This window comes from Podarcis pityusensis (assembly GCF_964106645.2).
Source record: "Podarcis pityusensis genome assembly, chromosome: 10".
NCBI classification, from domain to species: domain Eukaryota; kingdom Metazoa; phylum Chordata; class Lepidosauria; order Squamata; family Lacertidae; genus Podarcis; species Podarcis pityusensis.
The window spans coordinates 28534164-28550583 of NC_138035.1; the positions used below are offsets into that span (position 1 = coordinate 28534164).

The window sequence follows — 16420 nt, forward strand, 5'->3', positions numbered from 1 at the left end:
TGGCACTCACTCCCTAGCCTGGTGCCCTACATATATATTTTCAACTGCAACCTTCATTGTCCTTGACTCCTGGCAATATTCACTGGGCTGATGGGAATTGGTATCCAATGCCAAGTTGAGGAAGACTGACCTAGCCAAGACAGAGGAAGGGTTAAAATTAAGCTTTTGCCTACTTGAATGTTCTAACAGTTGCTCATACAACCCAGCTCTTATTTCAGTATTTTGACAAAATGCTCAAAGCACGCATGAACAAATCCATCTTATTACTCAACAACTAGTCAAAAGGTTTTGAGGTACCTAGGTACTTCCTGGATACAAAATTTAAGTCCTCTCCAGAAGTTGATATCTAGAAAAACAGGCATTAATGAGCAGGATTTGGCAAGAGAGAGCACAGACCAAGGAATATGTTCTGCTGTCTATCAGGAGGCCAGAAGAAGACAACACAGATGGCAGGAAATAAACTATATTTTAAAAAAATAGGGGGATGAGCAGATAATGAGGTTTAATCACAAACTAACATTCCAATTCCAGAAGTGACCTTTATAGGAAAGCAAGTTTCCTGAACTCAGGATGCAGGGGGTGCATTTAACAGGTAGTGTTAATCAGTTCCTTTAATAGAGAACATAGGATGTTTGAAAATGAATTGGCAACACCAAAAAATGAGGTAGCAGTTTCTACACACTCAAGTGGTTCCCCAGAGATAGACAAGCTTATAAATGATAAGCATTAAAACAACAACCTAAAAAGGCCTAGCAATAACCTATGAGGTTCAATATCTTACATAATGTTGGTGGCTGTTGGGTCTATAGAGATAATAAATTCTAGCCTTATTGTCTAGAGATGGAACTTCCTTCTTCTATTAAATCCTCCTCCTCCTTTTCTTCCCCAGAGGTAAAAGTGAATTGCCCATAGAAAAGAGAGGAGAAAGCCATGATTTTAGCTTAGCTGTGACTGGACAGCAATATGCCCACCAAGCAACAACCAGAGAGTAGCAAGGTCTTATTTAAAGTGAAAAAAATGAGGGAAACAGTTGCATGTAAGTCAATGGATTGGAAGGATTATGCATGCAACTGAGTAGTGTATTTGGACTGCAATAGGGTCTCAGGTGACCATTTAAGTAGATTGACCTTTTCTGTAACTGAAGGGTGTGCAGTATGGGAAATTTCTGGCTCGAAATCCAAACCAGCCTCAGACCCAACTGTGACCTATAATATTAATAGCTGAGAGTATTCAAGGTCAGTGTGACACAGTGCACTGCTTGAGGTGGGCTGTTGCTGTCACTTGCACTCCCTCCTTTTCCTCCATGCATCCTTGTCACCTATTACCTCCTCCTGCTACTGCCTGCTGCTCCCTTGTTGTTGTTGCTGCTGCTGCTGCTACTACTACTCCCTCTGCTACTTCCATGTACCATCCTTGCCCCTTAATGCAGCACCCTCAGGAAGGGGCACTTCCTCACAGCAAGGCATTGTAGCTGAGGTGCCACCAATGTATATTGTCGAAACACTGGCAAACACTTGTGTAGAAGTCTCTGTTAACTTCAATAAATTTTACATCTTTCACTGCCAGTGCAAATGCTCACTATGGTCACTTCAATCACAACTCCTCACTCTCAAAGAAGGAGGACCTCATTCTCAGAGTGAGGAATAGGGTGCTCAAAGAGCCTACTTAGTGCGCTGCCAGCTTCAATGCCACTCACCTAAAGTGCAGGGAGGCATTTTCTCCAATGTATACATTCCATGTATTCCAGTGGTTGGTTTGAGGATGACTGCCTGAGCCCCAGTGCTGAACACTAGTGCATAGTGAGCGGTACTATGCCCACCTGTACCTACTTTGGCACCAGCAAAAGTTCTCATAAAATATATCCTAAAACATAAACATGGCACTGTTTGCTCCTCCTGCTCAGTTCCTGCTCGCACATGCTCAGCCTCTTCCAACACTGAAGCTGCTCCATTAAACATGCCCACATTTCAATGATGCCAGGACTGGACAACTACCCTCCTTTCCATTTGGAAGAGGAGAGATGCAAAGAGCTTCTCTCTCTGAGAGTAAGCACGAAAGTGCCTTTTTCCATCGATGGGGTGACTGATGGAGGGGACATACCTGTACTTGTTTTGCAGTCCTCTGTCTCTATTCCGCTCATTTAGAGATGGCAGCCATTTTGTGTTATGGCATGTCCTTACAGCAGCCATGTCCTGGCTGCTCCCCGTGGCACTGTTTCAAAATTCCAAATGTGACCACTGGCCCAAAATGTTTAGCGAACCCTGCACTACAGAGGAGAGAAAATTTTCTCACCTTTATCCCACCCCCAGGACCCCAACTTGTGTCTGTTATGCCCCAATGAGGTCAGACAAAAGCATTAAGATGAAGGACAGTCGTTTGGAATGTTTCAGACATGTAGCTTGTCACACTTTCTGGATTATGACCCAATCGTCCATCCTACAAAAAGAGACTTGGGTTCACCTGAAGTCTGCCACAGTCATTTCTTCATCTATACTCTGAAGGAGGAGACCCCATATCAACAACTCAGCAGTATGGAGCTCCCTAGTCTGGTACCAGCTGCCTGCCCAATTCAGACCTCTAATCTCTCCAACTTTGATTTAATGTAGCAATTATGGGTAATGTGGTTTGAAGGAGATAAATGCCCAATACAGGACTAGCTGGCACTGACGTTCATTCCGCTCATAATGCGAAAACAGTTTTAATTAAAATCCCCTTTATGATAAAGGAGCTGCTTGACTGGATGTTTCTGTGCGGCCCTGATATGGAGCTTCCTCTAAAGCGGATTAGAAATCAAAAGTTTCCCCCTTTCTTGCTACTGGCAACACAAAAAGAACTGAAACGCACTCACTATGTTGCCCCAAATGCAATTCCCTTAACCCAAGAATTGCTGGGATCACACAAGGCTGATGCAGACAACAATCTTTCTCCAACCAAAGCACCAAACTCCAGTTCCTAAAGGTTAGGAACAAAGGAAACGAGGATGCAATCCTCATCCCCCCGCCCAAAGTCTAACAGTCTCAAAAAAGATTGTACCCTTTAAATGAAAATGAACACAATATTGCTCTCTGTTCACACACATTGTAGGCAGAATTGTGTACTAGGAGATTACAACCACCAGCATGTAGCAATACAGAAAGCCAGATTTATTCTATTTTAAATGAAATAGTCTGTGTCCAGATAGATGGAGGAACTTAATTTGGCAGAACCAAATGAGTCTCAGTACTGATTGGTTTAAAAACTGATCTATCACTTCCTACTGAATTACCAAAAACAGTAGATGAGAGATGTTTTGTTTGATCTCACACAAAAACTTTGCTTACTTATTATTGCTGCAGTCACCATTTTTTATGGAATATACTAAAATGAATATGTTAAATCTTGCCTGGTAGGAGCCATCTGTCACAGTGAAAAATCAGCCCCATGCATTAATATAAAAGGAAGTTCAAGCTTTTCTGGCTGGAAGACAGAACAAAATGGAAAATAAAAGGCCCTGCGTTTGAATGTGCATCTTCTGCTATTCTCTTCTTAAGGTTACCTTTAAACAAAAAAACATGTGTCAACCCCCCTCCCCTCCGTCAATTTAAGGAAGTGAAATTCTGCCAAAGTTTTGAGGTATGTCATTCCGGGATCTATGTGCTTTGCCAATATCTTTATGAGAACTCTTAACTATCAGTCAATGAAGTAATAGTCTCTTCTTGAGATCATTTTATTCCGTAAGTACCTTATTTCAAGACACTGCTTTATGAAACAGCTCTAATATTCCAGGCTCATTGCCTTCTTCAGGCAGAGGAACAACCCAAGTGACCAATCAACCCATCTTTTCAAGGTATCAACTGAACTAAGCAACCTTCTGGTACAGTAGTTAATTGCAATGACCCAAATAATCTAATACAAAACCTGAGTGATGTGAGTTGGTCACTAGGGTGCTACTAGGGTGCTACTAAGCCAGCGTCCATAAAACCCATATTCCTTATTCCTACGAGAACAAAGGGGAAAGCAGGTCAGAAACAACACTGTGAAGGCATAACACAGTTAGGCTGGTGAACAGGAAAACAGCTTGGTGCAATTAACAAGATTAAAGAGGGATTTAAAATCAGGAGAGAGAGAGCGCAACGGGCAAGATTGATCTTTACAGGATTAAAGCCAGAATCCAACTAAGAGTCCAGTGGTCCTGAGATCAACATCACATAATGGGATTAAATCGAGAGCTGCTTTGGTTTTTGTATCTGAATGCACAGCATCTGCACTACCACCACCACTGTAGTTAAACAGCAAAAGAGTTCCACGGTGACAAGGCGGGATTTGTGACATAACACGGCCAAGTACAGGCACACTCCTGCGGAAAAGGATATGAAACAAGTTCACAGAAATCAGTGACATGGCACATCATGATCTGGCCAAACATCTAAAAACACAGTAGGCTTACCAAGGCCAGACAGTCATGGCAAATTTGACAGGATTTCCTCATAATGAATGGGAGAGAGGAAGGCATCCACAGCTGAAACTGGGCATGCAGGATACTAATAGCATCTACTGACTATTTTTTTAAAAAAAAATCAAATAAATGGCATATCGGACGGTTGTCCTTTATTTCATAAAAAGATTTCCAACACATTCTCGAAGTTCCCGCATTCAGTTTTTGAAAAACGAAAGGGCTGTATCTAACATTAGTCTTACACAGAATGGACCCGCTGAAATTAATGAGCATGGTGACCTTAAGTCCTTACACTATGTTTACTCTGAATAGCACTAATAGATAGTGACCAGTGTGCATACTAATATCAATATATCCCTCTAATGTGCCTAGCAATGAAAAAAACAAAAACAAAACCAGTCAGTTTCCTCTTTAACTTTTCCCCAGAGTGGAAACTAGTAATCTGAACAGGTATCTGAGAGCAGCAAAGATGGGGAAGGAAGAGAATATGAAGTTAATGAATGTTCCTATCACAAATACTTTCTCTTTTAAAAAATAATAATTGTTATGCAAATAAATTGTTCTGCATTCACTCAAGGCTAGTAGGCACAGGGGGAAAAGGATATGTTCTCAAAGCACTAGATTAATGCCCCCACCTCCCCATTCAAGACAACTTTGGACATAGCAAAGGCAATGGCTCTCATGAAAGCATAAAAATGAGCTTAAGTCATTGCAGGGGTGGCTTCTAACAGGATGGACAGTAGGGGAAGCCTGCAATATGTAACAGCATCTTTGTCAGACAGCATTGTCAAGCAGAAGCCAGAAGGAGCAAGGCTGCAGTCCATTCCCTTGAAAGATTGGGAAGTGTCATAGCTCAATGGCATAGAACATGTTTTAATTGCAGAGTTGCAGGTTCAAGATAGGGCTGTCTGAAACCCTGAGGAGCAATTTCCACTCAGCGTGGATAATATCAAACAAGATGGTCTGACGCAATTTAGGACAGCTTCCTATGACCCAAGTTCAGAGCTCCCTGCAGTTGGGCCTCTTCTAGCTTGCAGGTAAAAGGAGTTGAGGAGAGGAGTAAAAGTATCATGAATGGGTGGTGTGTGAGTAGAAACTGTGGCAAAATGGTAGAAAGACCATGTAAAAGAACCTGCTTCACTTGCAAACTAATTATTAAAAACATCCGACGTTACATAGTTTATCCACTTTACCCTAGTAATAACTTATCTTGGCTTGAGAGGTATGAACAATAAAACTCTTCCTTTGCTACAAAATGGTTTTCCTCTGTTTTTTCAGTATTCAGTATATACTAGGAATAGATGGTTGTCCATCCTTACTCTGAAAGGTCTATTAAACCATTTTCTTTCAAATAAAACGCTTCTGTTGTGAATTTCACTTGGCAACAGAAATACAGGGAAATATATGCATCCTTACCTGACCAACTAGGAGACCATGTCACAACAAATATCCATACCGTACTATATTTTCAGAGCTAGAGTACCCTAAACACAGCCTGTGCAAAGTTCAAAGTCACAGATGGCTACATGCTGCACTCTGTTTAACTCTCCCTGTAATCATCATTCATTTTACTAATGGTACTTTCTGCAGAAGGGCAAATGAAACAGCACCGTGAGTAAGATGTTGCTAAGACCCAGTTTGGCAGACTTCGCTTTCCAGTCCCCTGGGGAGTGGTGTTGATGAGCTCAGAGACTAAGGGGAGTGAGAAAGAAAATGTAGGCAGTCCAAAGATGTTCAGAACTGAGCTTGCCTCACATACAAGATACTGTAAATGAAAAGGTTACAGCAGAGCAAAGCAGATACTCCCGGAATATGTTTTCACTATCCTTCTTTAAAGACCAAAGCAGCACATCTAAGCCAAAGCTACATTTCACAGAGCACCGAGGAAAGAAATTATTATAACTGACGAACGTGCATGTGAAAGGAAAAGCTGGAAAAGTTTGCACAAAGATTTATTTGCTTATTCAAAAACTGGGAGGAAAATAAATTGTTACACCAGAATTACATTTTTAACTTCCCCTTCCTTTATGGGGCTCAGGGCAACGTACATGATCAATACCGCTTTCTATTCTCACAACAAACCTGTGAGGTACAGTAAGCTGAAAGAGGTTTCGGAACTACCGGTAAGTACAGATTTGAACTTTGTCCAATATTTTCTGCAGCAGTCTTCCTAGTCCGATGTTATCTACATCACACAGGACTATACATTTGGAGCGTTTATTCAAAATGCTGGTTGTGTTTACTGGCCCAGAGATGGAAAGAAGATAAAGTTCCTACCAGAGAATGGCAGATGAAGTCAATGGACTATGCTGAAATGGCTAAAATGACTGGAAGAGTCAGAAATCAGGGAGACCAAAATTTTAATAAGGAATAGGAGAAATTTACAACTTATCTTAAAGACCATTGTAAACAGTTAAAATCGTTAGTAGGATTGGAATATCACTTGTAGTTTAAGGTGGAATTCAGGACATAATGGAAGAGGTAAAAGATTTGGATTATCATAAAAGATGCAGGAGTAAATGATTAATAATAGGACCCACAAAGGGGAGGCTGGAAGTTCAGGAGATTCCTTGGAATCTTGTTTCTTATGATTTATGTTTGATATATCTCTGTAAAATTTTAATTTGAAAAACCAAATAAATAAATTTAATAAGAACAAAATGCTAGTTGTGATTGGCAGAATTTATTAATTTATTAATTTATTTATTTTGAACCCAACAACAACCCTATGCACACCATAGTTATCGTACTGAGACTGAAGACACAATGATACATTCTACAGAGGCATAATGGTCTCCATGGTATGCAGGTATTACATGTGTATCTAAGCAATTGCTGGAAAAATGAAGGGGACCTAGTGGGTGATATCCAACATTAGTCATATCCAGAGTAGACCCAATGAAATCAAATGACTTATGTACATCAATTTTAACAGGCCTATTCTGAACATGACAAACACTGGATATCACTCAATGTCTGAAAGCATCCTTACATTACAGAAAGAGTGAGCTGATGTTGGACTACAACTCTCACCATCCTTTAACAACTGGCCATGCTGGCTATCTTCCTTTTTTCTTTAAGCAATCCTTTTTGCCTCTGTTACTAATTAATGCTTGCACTAACAAAGCAATCATATTAGTAGATGTTGAATTCTGCTGTAGGCATGGCCTTAATGTACCAGTAGGACTGGTACTCTCTTTCACTGTCGATTTGGAGAAGCTACTACCTCCATTATAATAGAAGATAGGGCAGCCAGCAGCAGTGGATTGAAAGACGCTGGTGCCTGAGGTGCTGTAGGAAAGGTCATCTGTATTCTCTCATTTGGGCTCATCTGTGGATACCTAGCCAGTCCTAAGGACGCATGGGTCCTTGAAGTCTCCATTTTTGTACCACTTCATATTCATGAATGGCTTCGAGACAGAAACTTGGGAAACTGATTAAGCACCCAGCAACATAGTCAGTGGATAGTCAGATACTGATCTGTGTTAACAGGTGTCAGAAATTTGTAAAGTGTGCTCTCCAAGAGAACCTCAAAATGGGAAACATGGATTCGGCATGTCTGATTTTGGCAGCAGGAACAAGATTCATCTGAATGCTCCTCTCCTAAGTTGATAAGCTATGTGATCATTGTTAGAGGTAACTTTGTGCCAATAAGGTAGCTGCAAGAAAACAGAGCAGAACCATGTTTGTTCCACCCATCAAGGGGAAAAGGGGGAGATTTTCCCTTTATGGGAAGCGGGATCAAATCTCTAAAGTTTCCAGGTGCCCTGCACAGCTGTAGAACCTTTCTGTGTGACAGCACAGAAAAGATGAATAAATATCTTTTCAAAAGGACTAGGTACCTAACATGGCAGATGGCTGGTTAGGATTCAACACAACAATGGACCTAGTTCCAGAAAGGATCCTTGAGTTCAAACAAGAACCCTAGCTGTTCACCAGAATGCTGGCGATTCGAGCCCACCCAGGGGTGGTTGTGGGCGGGATTCCTGCATTGCAGGGGGTTGGACTAGATGATATTCTGGATTCCTTCCAACTTATGATTCCATGATTCTTTACAAGTGGAAATTTACTTCTAAAACTAAGAAGTTTGAAAGCCAGTTTGCAATATGATATTGGGATTTACTGTTCAAAGAAATCACCATCAAACTTTCCAATGGCCTACGCAAGCAGTTCTTTGCATCCTTTGCTACCCAGACAGGTAGCTCAGCATTGAAGTACAGGCAGACCGTATAAGTCAGCCTGGTGTCAGGCGCTAACATTAGAGAACTAGTATCACTAGTGTCATGCAACACAACTGAAGCCACCAACAAAAGACAAAATGTAGAGATAAGATGGATCACAGGTCTGATTCCTCATTATTGGATTATTGAAATTGCACCATCAATACATGTGCCACTTTACAGAACACTCTAGAGCAAAGCCAGACTTTTTGTGCCCAAATAAAGTTACAGGCATTGTGGTAAAGACTGGTATTGTTCTCCACTTCTACTCATAATGAGCTTCACACGTTCTGACAACTACTACATAAATATGGAGAATCTCAACTACTATATTAACAATAGCAAATTTCTAGCCTTCATAGTTGCAGTCATGTATACAGCAAACAAATAGGATGAGAGCTGAAAGGAAGAATAACCTTTCCTGGTGCAGTGCCTAAAACTGCATAAATTAGCAGTTTTTTAGGTTTTTGCATCAGGGTGATTGATAAGCATGAAGTCTACAAATCAAGTTCCACTTAAAGGCAAAGGAGAAGTGGTTAGTAAAACAAAAAACTGGCAACCCAAGCAGCCAATGGCTGAAATATATCTAGGAAAAGTTTCACTATCTTATGTTTCTACAACTCAAGCCTGAAGCCTCTACCCTGAGGCCTCCAGTTCCTTTCTTGCTCTGCTCCTCCCACTGCACCTTGCAAAAAAAGGGGGGGGTGAGGTAAAGTTCTACAAACCCAAATGCTGAGTTCCGAATCAATTATAGAAGTTGGAAACATTTACACTGGCATGCATCACATTCATTGACACTATGCTTTTTTGTGATTCCAGAATTTATTTGGATCCAGAAACCAGGCTTCCGTTCAGATTCTACTCTGCTTAGTGCCTTTCAGTTTCTTTGCTTTAAACGTCTGTGCAATCCCTTTGAACACCTTTATATCTATGAGTAATTTTTACTTCAATACCAATACCAAGACTCAGAAGTTCTATGACTACTTATAACAAGCTAAACAATGCTTAACATGTTTCACAAGGGGGAAATTACACACCGCATAATTAATTTTGAAAGCAGCATAACTTCCATGATACAAAATTTAGATTGCCGCACTGAAATAATGACCAAGTTTGGAGAACAGGGTATTCCCCACTCAGCTTGTTTTGAAAAACAAGAGCAGATCGCATTGAATTATCTATTTATAACTTAACCATCTACTCTAACAAATCAAGTCTGCCTATGTAATTCAGCATCAGCTAACTGAAGAAAGGTTGCACATTTGTGTGTTCCATTCTGGTAATTCTATCACTGTAGACAAGGTGTCCTTGCATCCAGCCTCTGACCACATGCACAACAACTACTGCAATTTACCTTTGATTACTTCCTCCTTGGCTAGAATTCAATCATTATCTACATTTCAGTTGCCAAATCCCCTTCTTTGCTAGTAGCATCCACCAGTTACACCAAAATACCCACCTAAGAAGCATCTGTGTCACTGCTTGACACCTATGGAGAAAATAAAATTGTCTCTCCTACCTACAGGTGCCAGAATATGGCAGTTCGTAAAGTTCCTGCTCGCTCACTCTTGCTCTCTCCACCAAAAGCACTGTGCTCAACAATAATTTAATTACACATCTCCATATTTTTAAATAGGGGCCAACTAATACCTGGCATATGGAGGGGCTGAAAAAAAGAGAGCAAAGCCCAAAAGAGGAGTCTGCACAAGGTTGCACAGAATCTTCAGCTTTCCACTCCTTATATGTGCAAAGCGTGTAAGCTCTCACACAGATCTCTACTCACCCAGAGGTACATCATGTCAGTCTGGGCAATTCCAACCCAGCAGTTGATGGGAGCGGATCCCAGGGAGGCGTCAACAAAGCGTGGTCACCAAGGTGCTTTTGGGTAGGTGGGTGGAGGATGGGAGAAGAATCAAAATAGGTCAGTTAAAAGCTCTCCCCCTCCTGCTTTACTTGGTTCTCCTGCTTACGTTTTTCCCTCCCTCTCTCTGGGAGTTCCCAGCCCTGTGTGTCTGTCTGTACTGGTGTGTATACAGCTCACACTCTGCATTTGCCTCCGGGGAATTTCGCTCTTGTCATACTGCTTCTAAAAACACAATCGCTGCTTCAGATTCTTGAAAAAGGCAAGGTAGGGTGGGGTCAGCAGTAAACACAAGCCAGGTCCTAATGCTGGAGTGCAATTACTTTAAAAGAAAGCTTCTTTTGAGGTGAATGAAAACCTCACTCTCTTAGGTCAGTAGAAGCTAAATCTTCTCTCCAGCACTTTTAAAGCTCAGCTCCCTATACAGGAATTATAAACTAACCTAGAGCACACGGCCCAGTCTGCTGGTGTTGCTACACCCTAGCTGAGCCTACCCCAGTCAACAACAGTAGTCACCACAGAAAAGCTATTTAATTCACTATTGATATGTATTTGTGAATTTGCTACTCACCTGGTTAAAGCACAGAACAAACCACAAGAGTCTTAGAGCTAAGAGGATAGTCTGTGCAATCTGCCCTAGAGCTACCAAGGGAGATGGACGGGGAAAACATTGTGGCGCGATGAGAGGAGAATACAAAAGACAAACAAAAGGTTGCGTTTTGCTTTAGAAATTACTCTGTGGTAAAAGGTTTTCAGCCTTCCAAAAAGAAAAGAAAGTAAGTACCAGGGCTGGCTTTTAATTCTAAGGAGAACACCAGATTCCAAATGCCCTGGGATCTTCTCTGCTTAGAAGTAGTTGAGAAGAGCTGCCTCTTGCAGTGTGCGCTCACGTCTTAATCCACAGTTTCAACAGGATTATCGGAAGTGAGCCATAAAAGGAGACACTCATTCTTGAGGTGTACAGCAGGACCAGGAAGACAAGATTCAACAGGCCCTTTGGTAGCACACTGTTTCAATCCCATCCCCAGTGCCCAAAGGACAAGTGTCACCTCATCTCACTAATTCCATTTCAAACTACTGCTCCAGAAAACAGGAGAAACAGGTTTGCTTCCCTCCTCAGAGGGAGACATACTTTTGATTGCAAGGCCCCAGATAGCAAATATGCACAATCTAACAAATCCTGTTCAAACCTTGGCCTCCTATCTGCCATTTCTGCTACATTTCGCTGCATTTTATAAAATGCAAAACAGCAATGGGTTAGTGTGTTAACCAGAAAGTTGGCAGTTCAAGCTCACCCAGGGATGGCTTGAACTTACTTTATTCAAAAGGTTTTTGGGCTCAGCAGGAAGGAAGGACATTAGCTGGTCTCTAAACTGTATAAAATATTATGCCGGGTGGACATGGGCTGTGACTTATGTGAGAGTCAGGCTGGCAAATTTCTATTGAAGAGGCAGACTGGCAGCCCTGTGGGGAAATACCCCTTCAAATCAGTTTCAGCCTTGATAAAGGAAAAACTATTGAAGGGGGTGCACAATGTTGGGTTCACATTAGCCCATGTGGTGGACTTGTGATAAAGTGGTCACATTATGGGAGGAAGTATTCCAATGTAATCTCCAATATAATCTGACCTAATGTCTTTGGAAAGGGTAGGTGGGTGGGCTTGTTCTAATAGTTGTTTTGTGGTACAAGAACATGTTTTAAGAAGAACTCTGAATGCGCTCTTAAACTTGCTTTTCAGTTTCCTTCAAAGTAGGGCTGCAATCTAGAAATCTGATGCTGAGCCTCAGATATAAGGATATATTAATCATAGAATTGTAGAGTTGGAAGGGACCACAAGGGTCATCTAGTTCAACCCCTTGCAATACAGAAATCTTTTGCCCAATGTTGGGCTCAAATCCACAGCCCTGAGATTAAGAGTCTCATGCTGTACCAACTGAGCTATTCCAGTGTCACTCATCAGAAAGATAGTAGAGATAACACCATGTATTCATGAAACAGTTCCGGTTTTATAGTCCTCATAATTAGAAAAGACATCCTGGAACAAAACAAAACTGAGAAGAAAATCAAGAAACGCTAAGCCAACAAGTAAGGAAAGTGCTGTAACACACAAGATCTCGCTTTTTCTTGTAAAAGTAGTATCAACCTGATGGGACTGAAGCAATCCTTCATATTATTCTGCATAGACTAAGGTTGAAAGCAGGTAGTATTCCCCCAAACATCATTTGGAATAGGTTAACCGCACCCCCAAAATCTATCATATTAAATTGCATAGATATTCTTGCTAGTAGGTGCACGCTCTTTGATCAGCACTGACGGTGAGTATTTTCATTAACAGCTTACTGAGCATAAAAGGGAAACCTTCACTTACAAAGGGTGTGTGTGTGTGTGTGTATTTGCCTAAAGCACCCTGAAACATCCTTCCTTTGTCAGACATGACCTGGAATTTCCACAATGCCTCCTTTAATATATACTACATGGTCTTAACAGGTAGCAGGAACAATGCCACAGGGGACGTGCCCCAATGTATGGCGCTTTGAAAAGTTGAGCATCGGGCTGCCAAACTGCTAATTTCTTCCCTCCCCATCACTGATGGGGGAAGGGGGAAACAAGGGTGGAGTCTGCAAGTGAGGCCAGCAAACAGAGCTTCTCCACTTTGCTGCTACTGTTTGCAAAATGCAGCAGCTTGGTGGAAGCAAGAGCAGTGATGTGGAGAAATCCCGCCCATGGCTATCACTTGCACTGAGTCCAAGCAGTCCAATGTAGCCTAGTGCAATGGTCACTCTATCTTTGCATGGGGACTGCCTTAAAACACTTTTCAAAAGCACTGTTTGAAGCAGCTAGCACTTCTCTTGTGAGGGGATAGAGGAAGGCACTTCTGTCCACCCGCAGGAGAACGGTATGAGCTGCTTCAAACAGTAGTTTTGAGCAGGATATAATTGCTGCTCATCAGCAGATGAGCAGCGATTAAATCCCGCTGCCGAGATGATGAACCATTAAGAGAAGTATGCTGCTGCTTCCTATTTACTTATAAAAAACAATCCTTGGTACTGTTATTCTAACTAAATTTAGACCTGCACTAGGGTATGAACATACAGGCAACAACCGATTTATGTGCATCCAATTGGCAGCACCATCCGTGCGCAAGAGGAAGCAGGTTTGAGGGAACCTCAAGGTCTTTCATAAGAGGAACATAAGAGACCTTGAGGTTCCCTCAAACCTGCTTCCTCGTGCACACAGATGGTGCTGCCTTGGCCACATAAGGATCTACAATCAAGAGAACTGAGTCTGCTCTATGTATGAAGGGTATGAGGATTATATTGTTGCACCACTCCTCACATCTTGCCTCTCTATCCTCCACCCCACAATGGGTGTATGTGTGCAAGCAACAGAGATTCTATGAAATGAGCAACAAAGCTATATATATTAAAATTTTGTTTCAAGACACGCACATCCCCACGTGCTTTTCTGAGCTTGGGCCCAAAGCTTAAATCTAGCTGTCCTCTTAAACTAGTTTGTATCAAAGTTTATTCACAATTGGGGGGAGGGGGGCAACATTGCAGACTTTTGGCCTCTGTGGAAAAAAAATGTACATCTGGCACCGAACAAGTGACAAAGCCCTGCGCCATCTGTAACGTAAATAAAAGCAAACAAAGCAACTACATTTGCAACAATATATGCATGATTATTATTTTTTTAAAAAAGGTTCCTTCATCTTTGAAGATTAATGTCTTTCTATGAGGGAAGTTTCCAGCAAATCTTTCACGGAAGAAAAATTAACCCCACTGATAAAAATATGGCCATACAACGGTAAATACACTAGAAGACACAGATAAATAGTGTTACATGTTACAGAGGACAATCTGATAAACCAAAGCAGACTTCATAAATGTTGGGAGAGATGTAAAAAAGTATCCATTTTAGATTTTGCTAGAAATCAGAGTAGCTTGGATTGTAAGTGTAACAAATTTCAGCTTGATAAATGAGTAAGTCAGTGAAGCCAAGTGCCATATATAACAAAACCTCTAACCATGCTGCCTCCACAACATTTGTCATAAGTTCATCCTGTTTCCACTTTTATTCCACAACTGCATCAATTGTGAAATGATCTCCAGTAGGCTACAGCATCCATTACAACCCCTGAATTTAACCTACTTCACTCTGGACGGAGGGGCTACAATGTACACCATCCTGCGTTGCTTGAAGGAAAAGCAATATGTAAATCTAATGCATAATTAAAAATCAGCTTCTGAACCATCTTGGTTGATGGTATACAAAATCTATTGTTTTTGTTTACTGACACTATGCTTTATAAACTAGGATCAGGGATAGCCCTGCCCATTGGGCAGAGTGAAGCAGCCACCTCAGGCAGCAGATTTTGAGTGTCATGAAAAAGCAGCAAATAGCTAGCTAGCTGCTGCTGCTGCTGCTGTTGTTGTTGTTGTTGTTGTTGTTGTTGTTGTTGTTGTTGTTACTACTACATTTTCACTGCCAGGCACAGGTGTTTGTGATATTTTTCTGCCTCAGATGCCAAAATAGCTTGGCTGGCAGTGCATATTGTGTACATTGGTTTCAAGGTGCGTGTCATTTGTTATTCTGCCTCAGGCACCAAAATACCTTGAGCCAGCCTTGCTAGCAATCATGTTGTCATTTAGAAGGAAACACAACCCTCTCCTTGTGCTGCCTCAAATCTGATACAGTGGTACCTTGGGTTACAAACACCTCAGGTTACAAACACTTCGGGTTACAAACTCCGCTAACCCGGAAGTAATACCTCGGGTTAAGAACTTTGCCCCAGGATGAGACCAGAAATCGTGTGGCGGCAGCACGGCAGCAGCGGGAGGCCCCATTAGTGGTACCTCAGGTTAAGAACAGTTTCAGGTTAAGAACAGACCTCCGGAATGAATTAAGTTCGTAACCCGAGGTACCACTGTATTAGCATTATGATAAGAGTAGAGGACAACTTTCCATTCCTGGCTGGTTCCATTTTCAACAGATTCTACATGTTCAGTCTACATTAGATTGAGTTATTGTCATTCTTTTTACTACACATAGCTCAGAATTAAGTGTTCTGTAAGGACCCTTATGAGCCTTGAACATGGAGGTGAAAGGAGGGAAGAATTATGTTCCAAAATTCATTTATCTAGTCTTCGCAGTAGGTTACAGAAGTGTTGTAGAAATAAAGTGTCAGTTTATTTATGTTAGCAAACTTGCACAGGTTTAAAGTATGCATAATTCATCTATATAGTAACATCAAATTTATGTTATTTATTTATTTCACAAAATTTATATACTGCTTGATTTTTTTTAATTAAAAAAATTTCTCAAACTTAAATGGCATTTTACAGAGTGGCATAATAGTAAGAAAGACTGGTGCCTGAGGAAGAATTTGCACAGACCAAAGGGAGAGGAGAAACCCTTTAAAGAAAGGAGTATATTTGCCTGCAAAGTTAAATTTCAAACAAACACAACAGGTATTTATCAAATACATAGAACAGTGAAGGTAGAAGTCTGAATTTTTACAATCAATATAATATATTCTTTTATTCAATGAAACGTGCAGTTCTGCTCTTGAGAAAGGAAGAAAACAAATTTCAAATGACAGAATAAAAACACAAATCTTTAAAGGCATTGAACTGGTATGAGATTGCAGTATCATTTTTTGTTTGCCAGAAAGAAAAGAAAAGAGGAGAAGATTTACTACAGTCAAGCACTACAGAGCACTGTTCAACTTCTAAACAATTAGGTTTATAGGGTAAGATATAGGGAAAGAGCTGTGCTAGCATTAATTAAAAGTAACACAGGTATCCACTAGATACTCATGACACTTGCACAACCACATTCCAACAGCGTAAGTGAAATAGAAGCACTACTTGCAGAAGGGGGTTATATTTTCCAAGTCACAAC

At 41.1% G+C, this 16420-nt stretch overlaps 1 protein-coding gene across 21 annotated transcripts in view; it reads right to left on the reverse strand.

Annotated features, from left to right (window-relative positions):
* RBFOX2 (RNA binding fox-1 homolog 2) overlaps positions 1–16420 on the reverse strand; it is a gene marked incomplete at its 5' end in the record, with an annotated part of 176846 nt that overhangs the window by 111630 nt on the left and 48796 nt on the right. The window contains one exon of one of the 21 annotated variants that reach the window (XM_080971764.1): positions 10439–10643. The exons of 19 other annotated variants lie outside the window; for them this stretch is intronic. In XM_080971764.1, the coding sequence (XP_080827890.1) occupies positions 10439–10453 (15 nt within the window). Of the gene's footprint in view, positions 1–10174; positions 10197–10438; positions 10644–16420 lie in introns of those variants that run through there. One more of the 21 variants, XM_080971765.1, reaches the window with a different exon arrangement.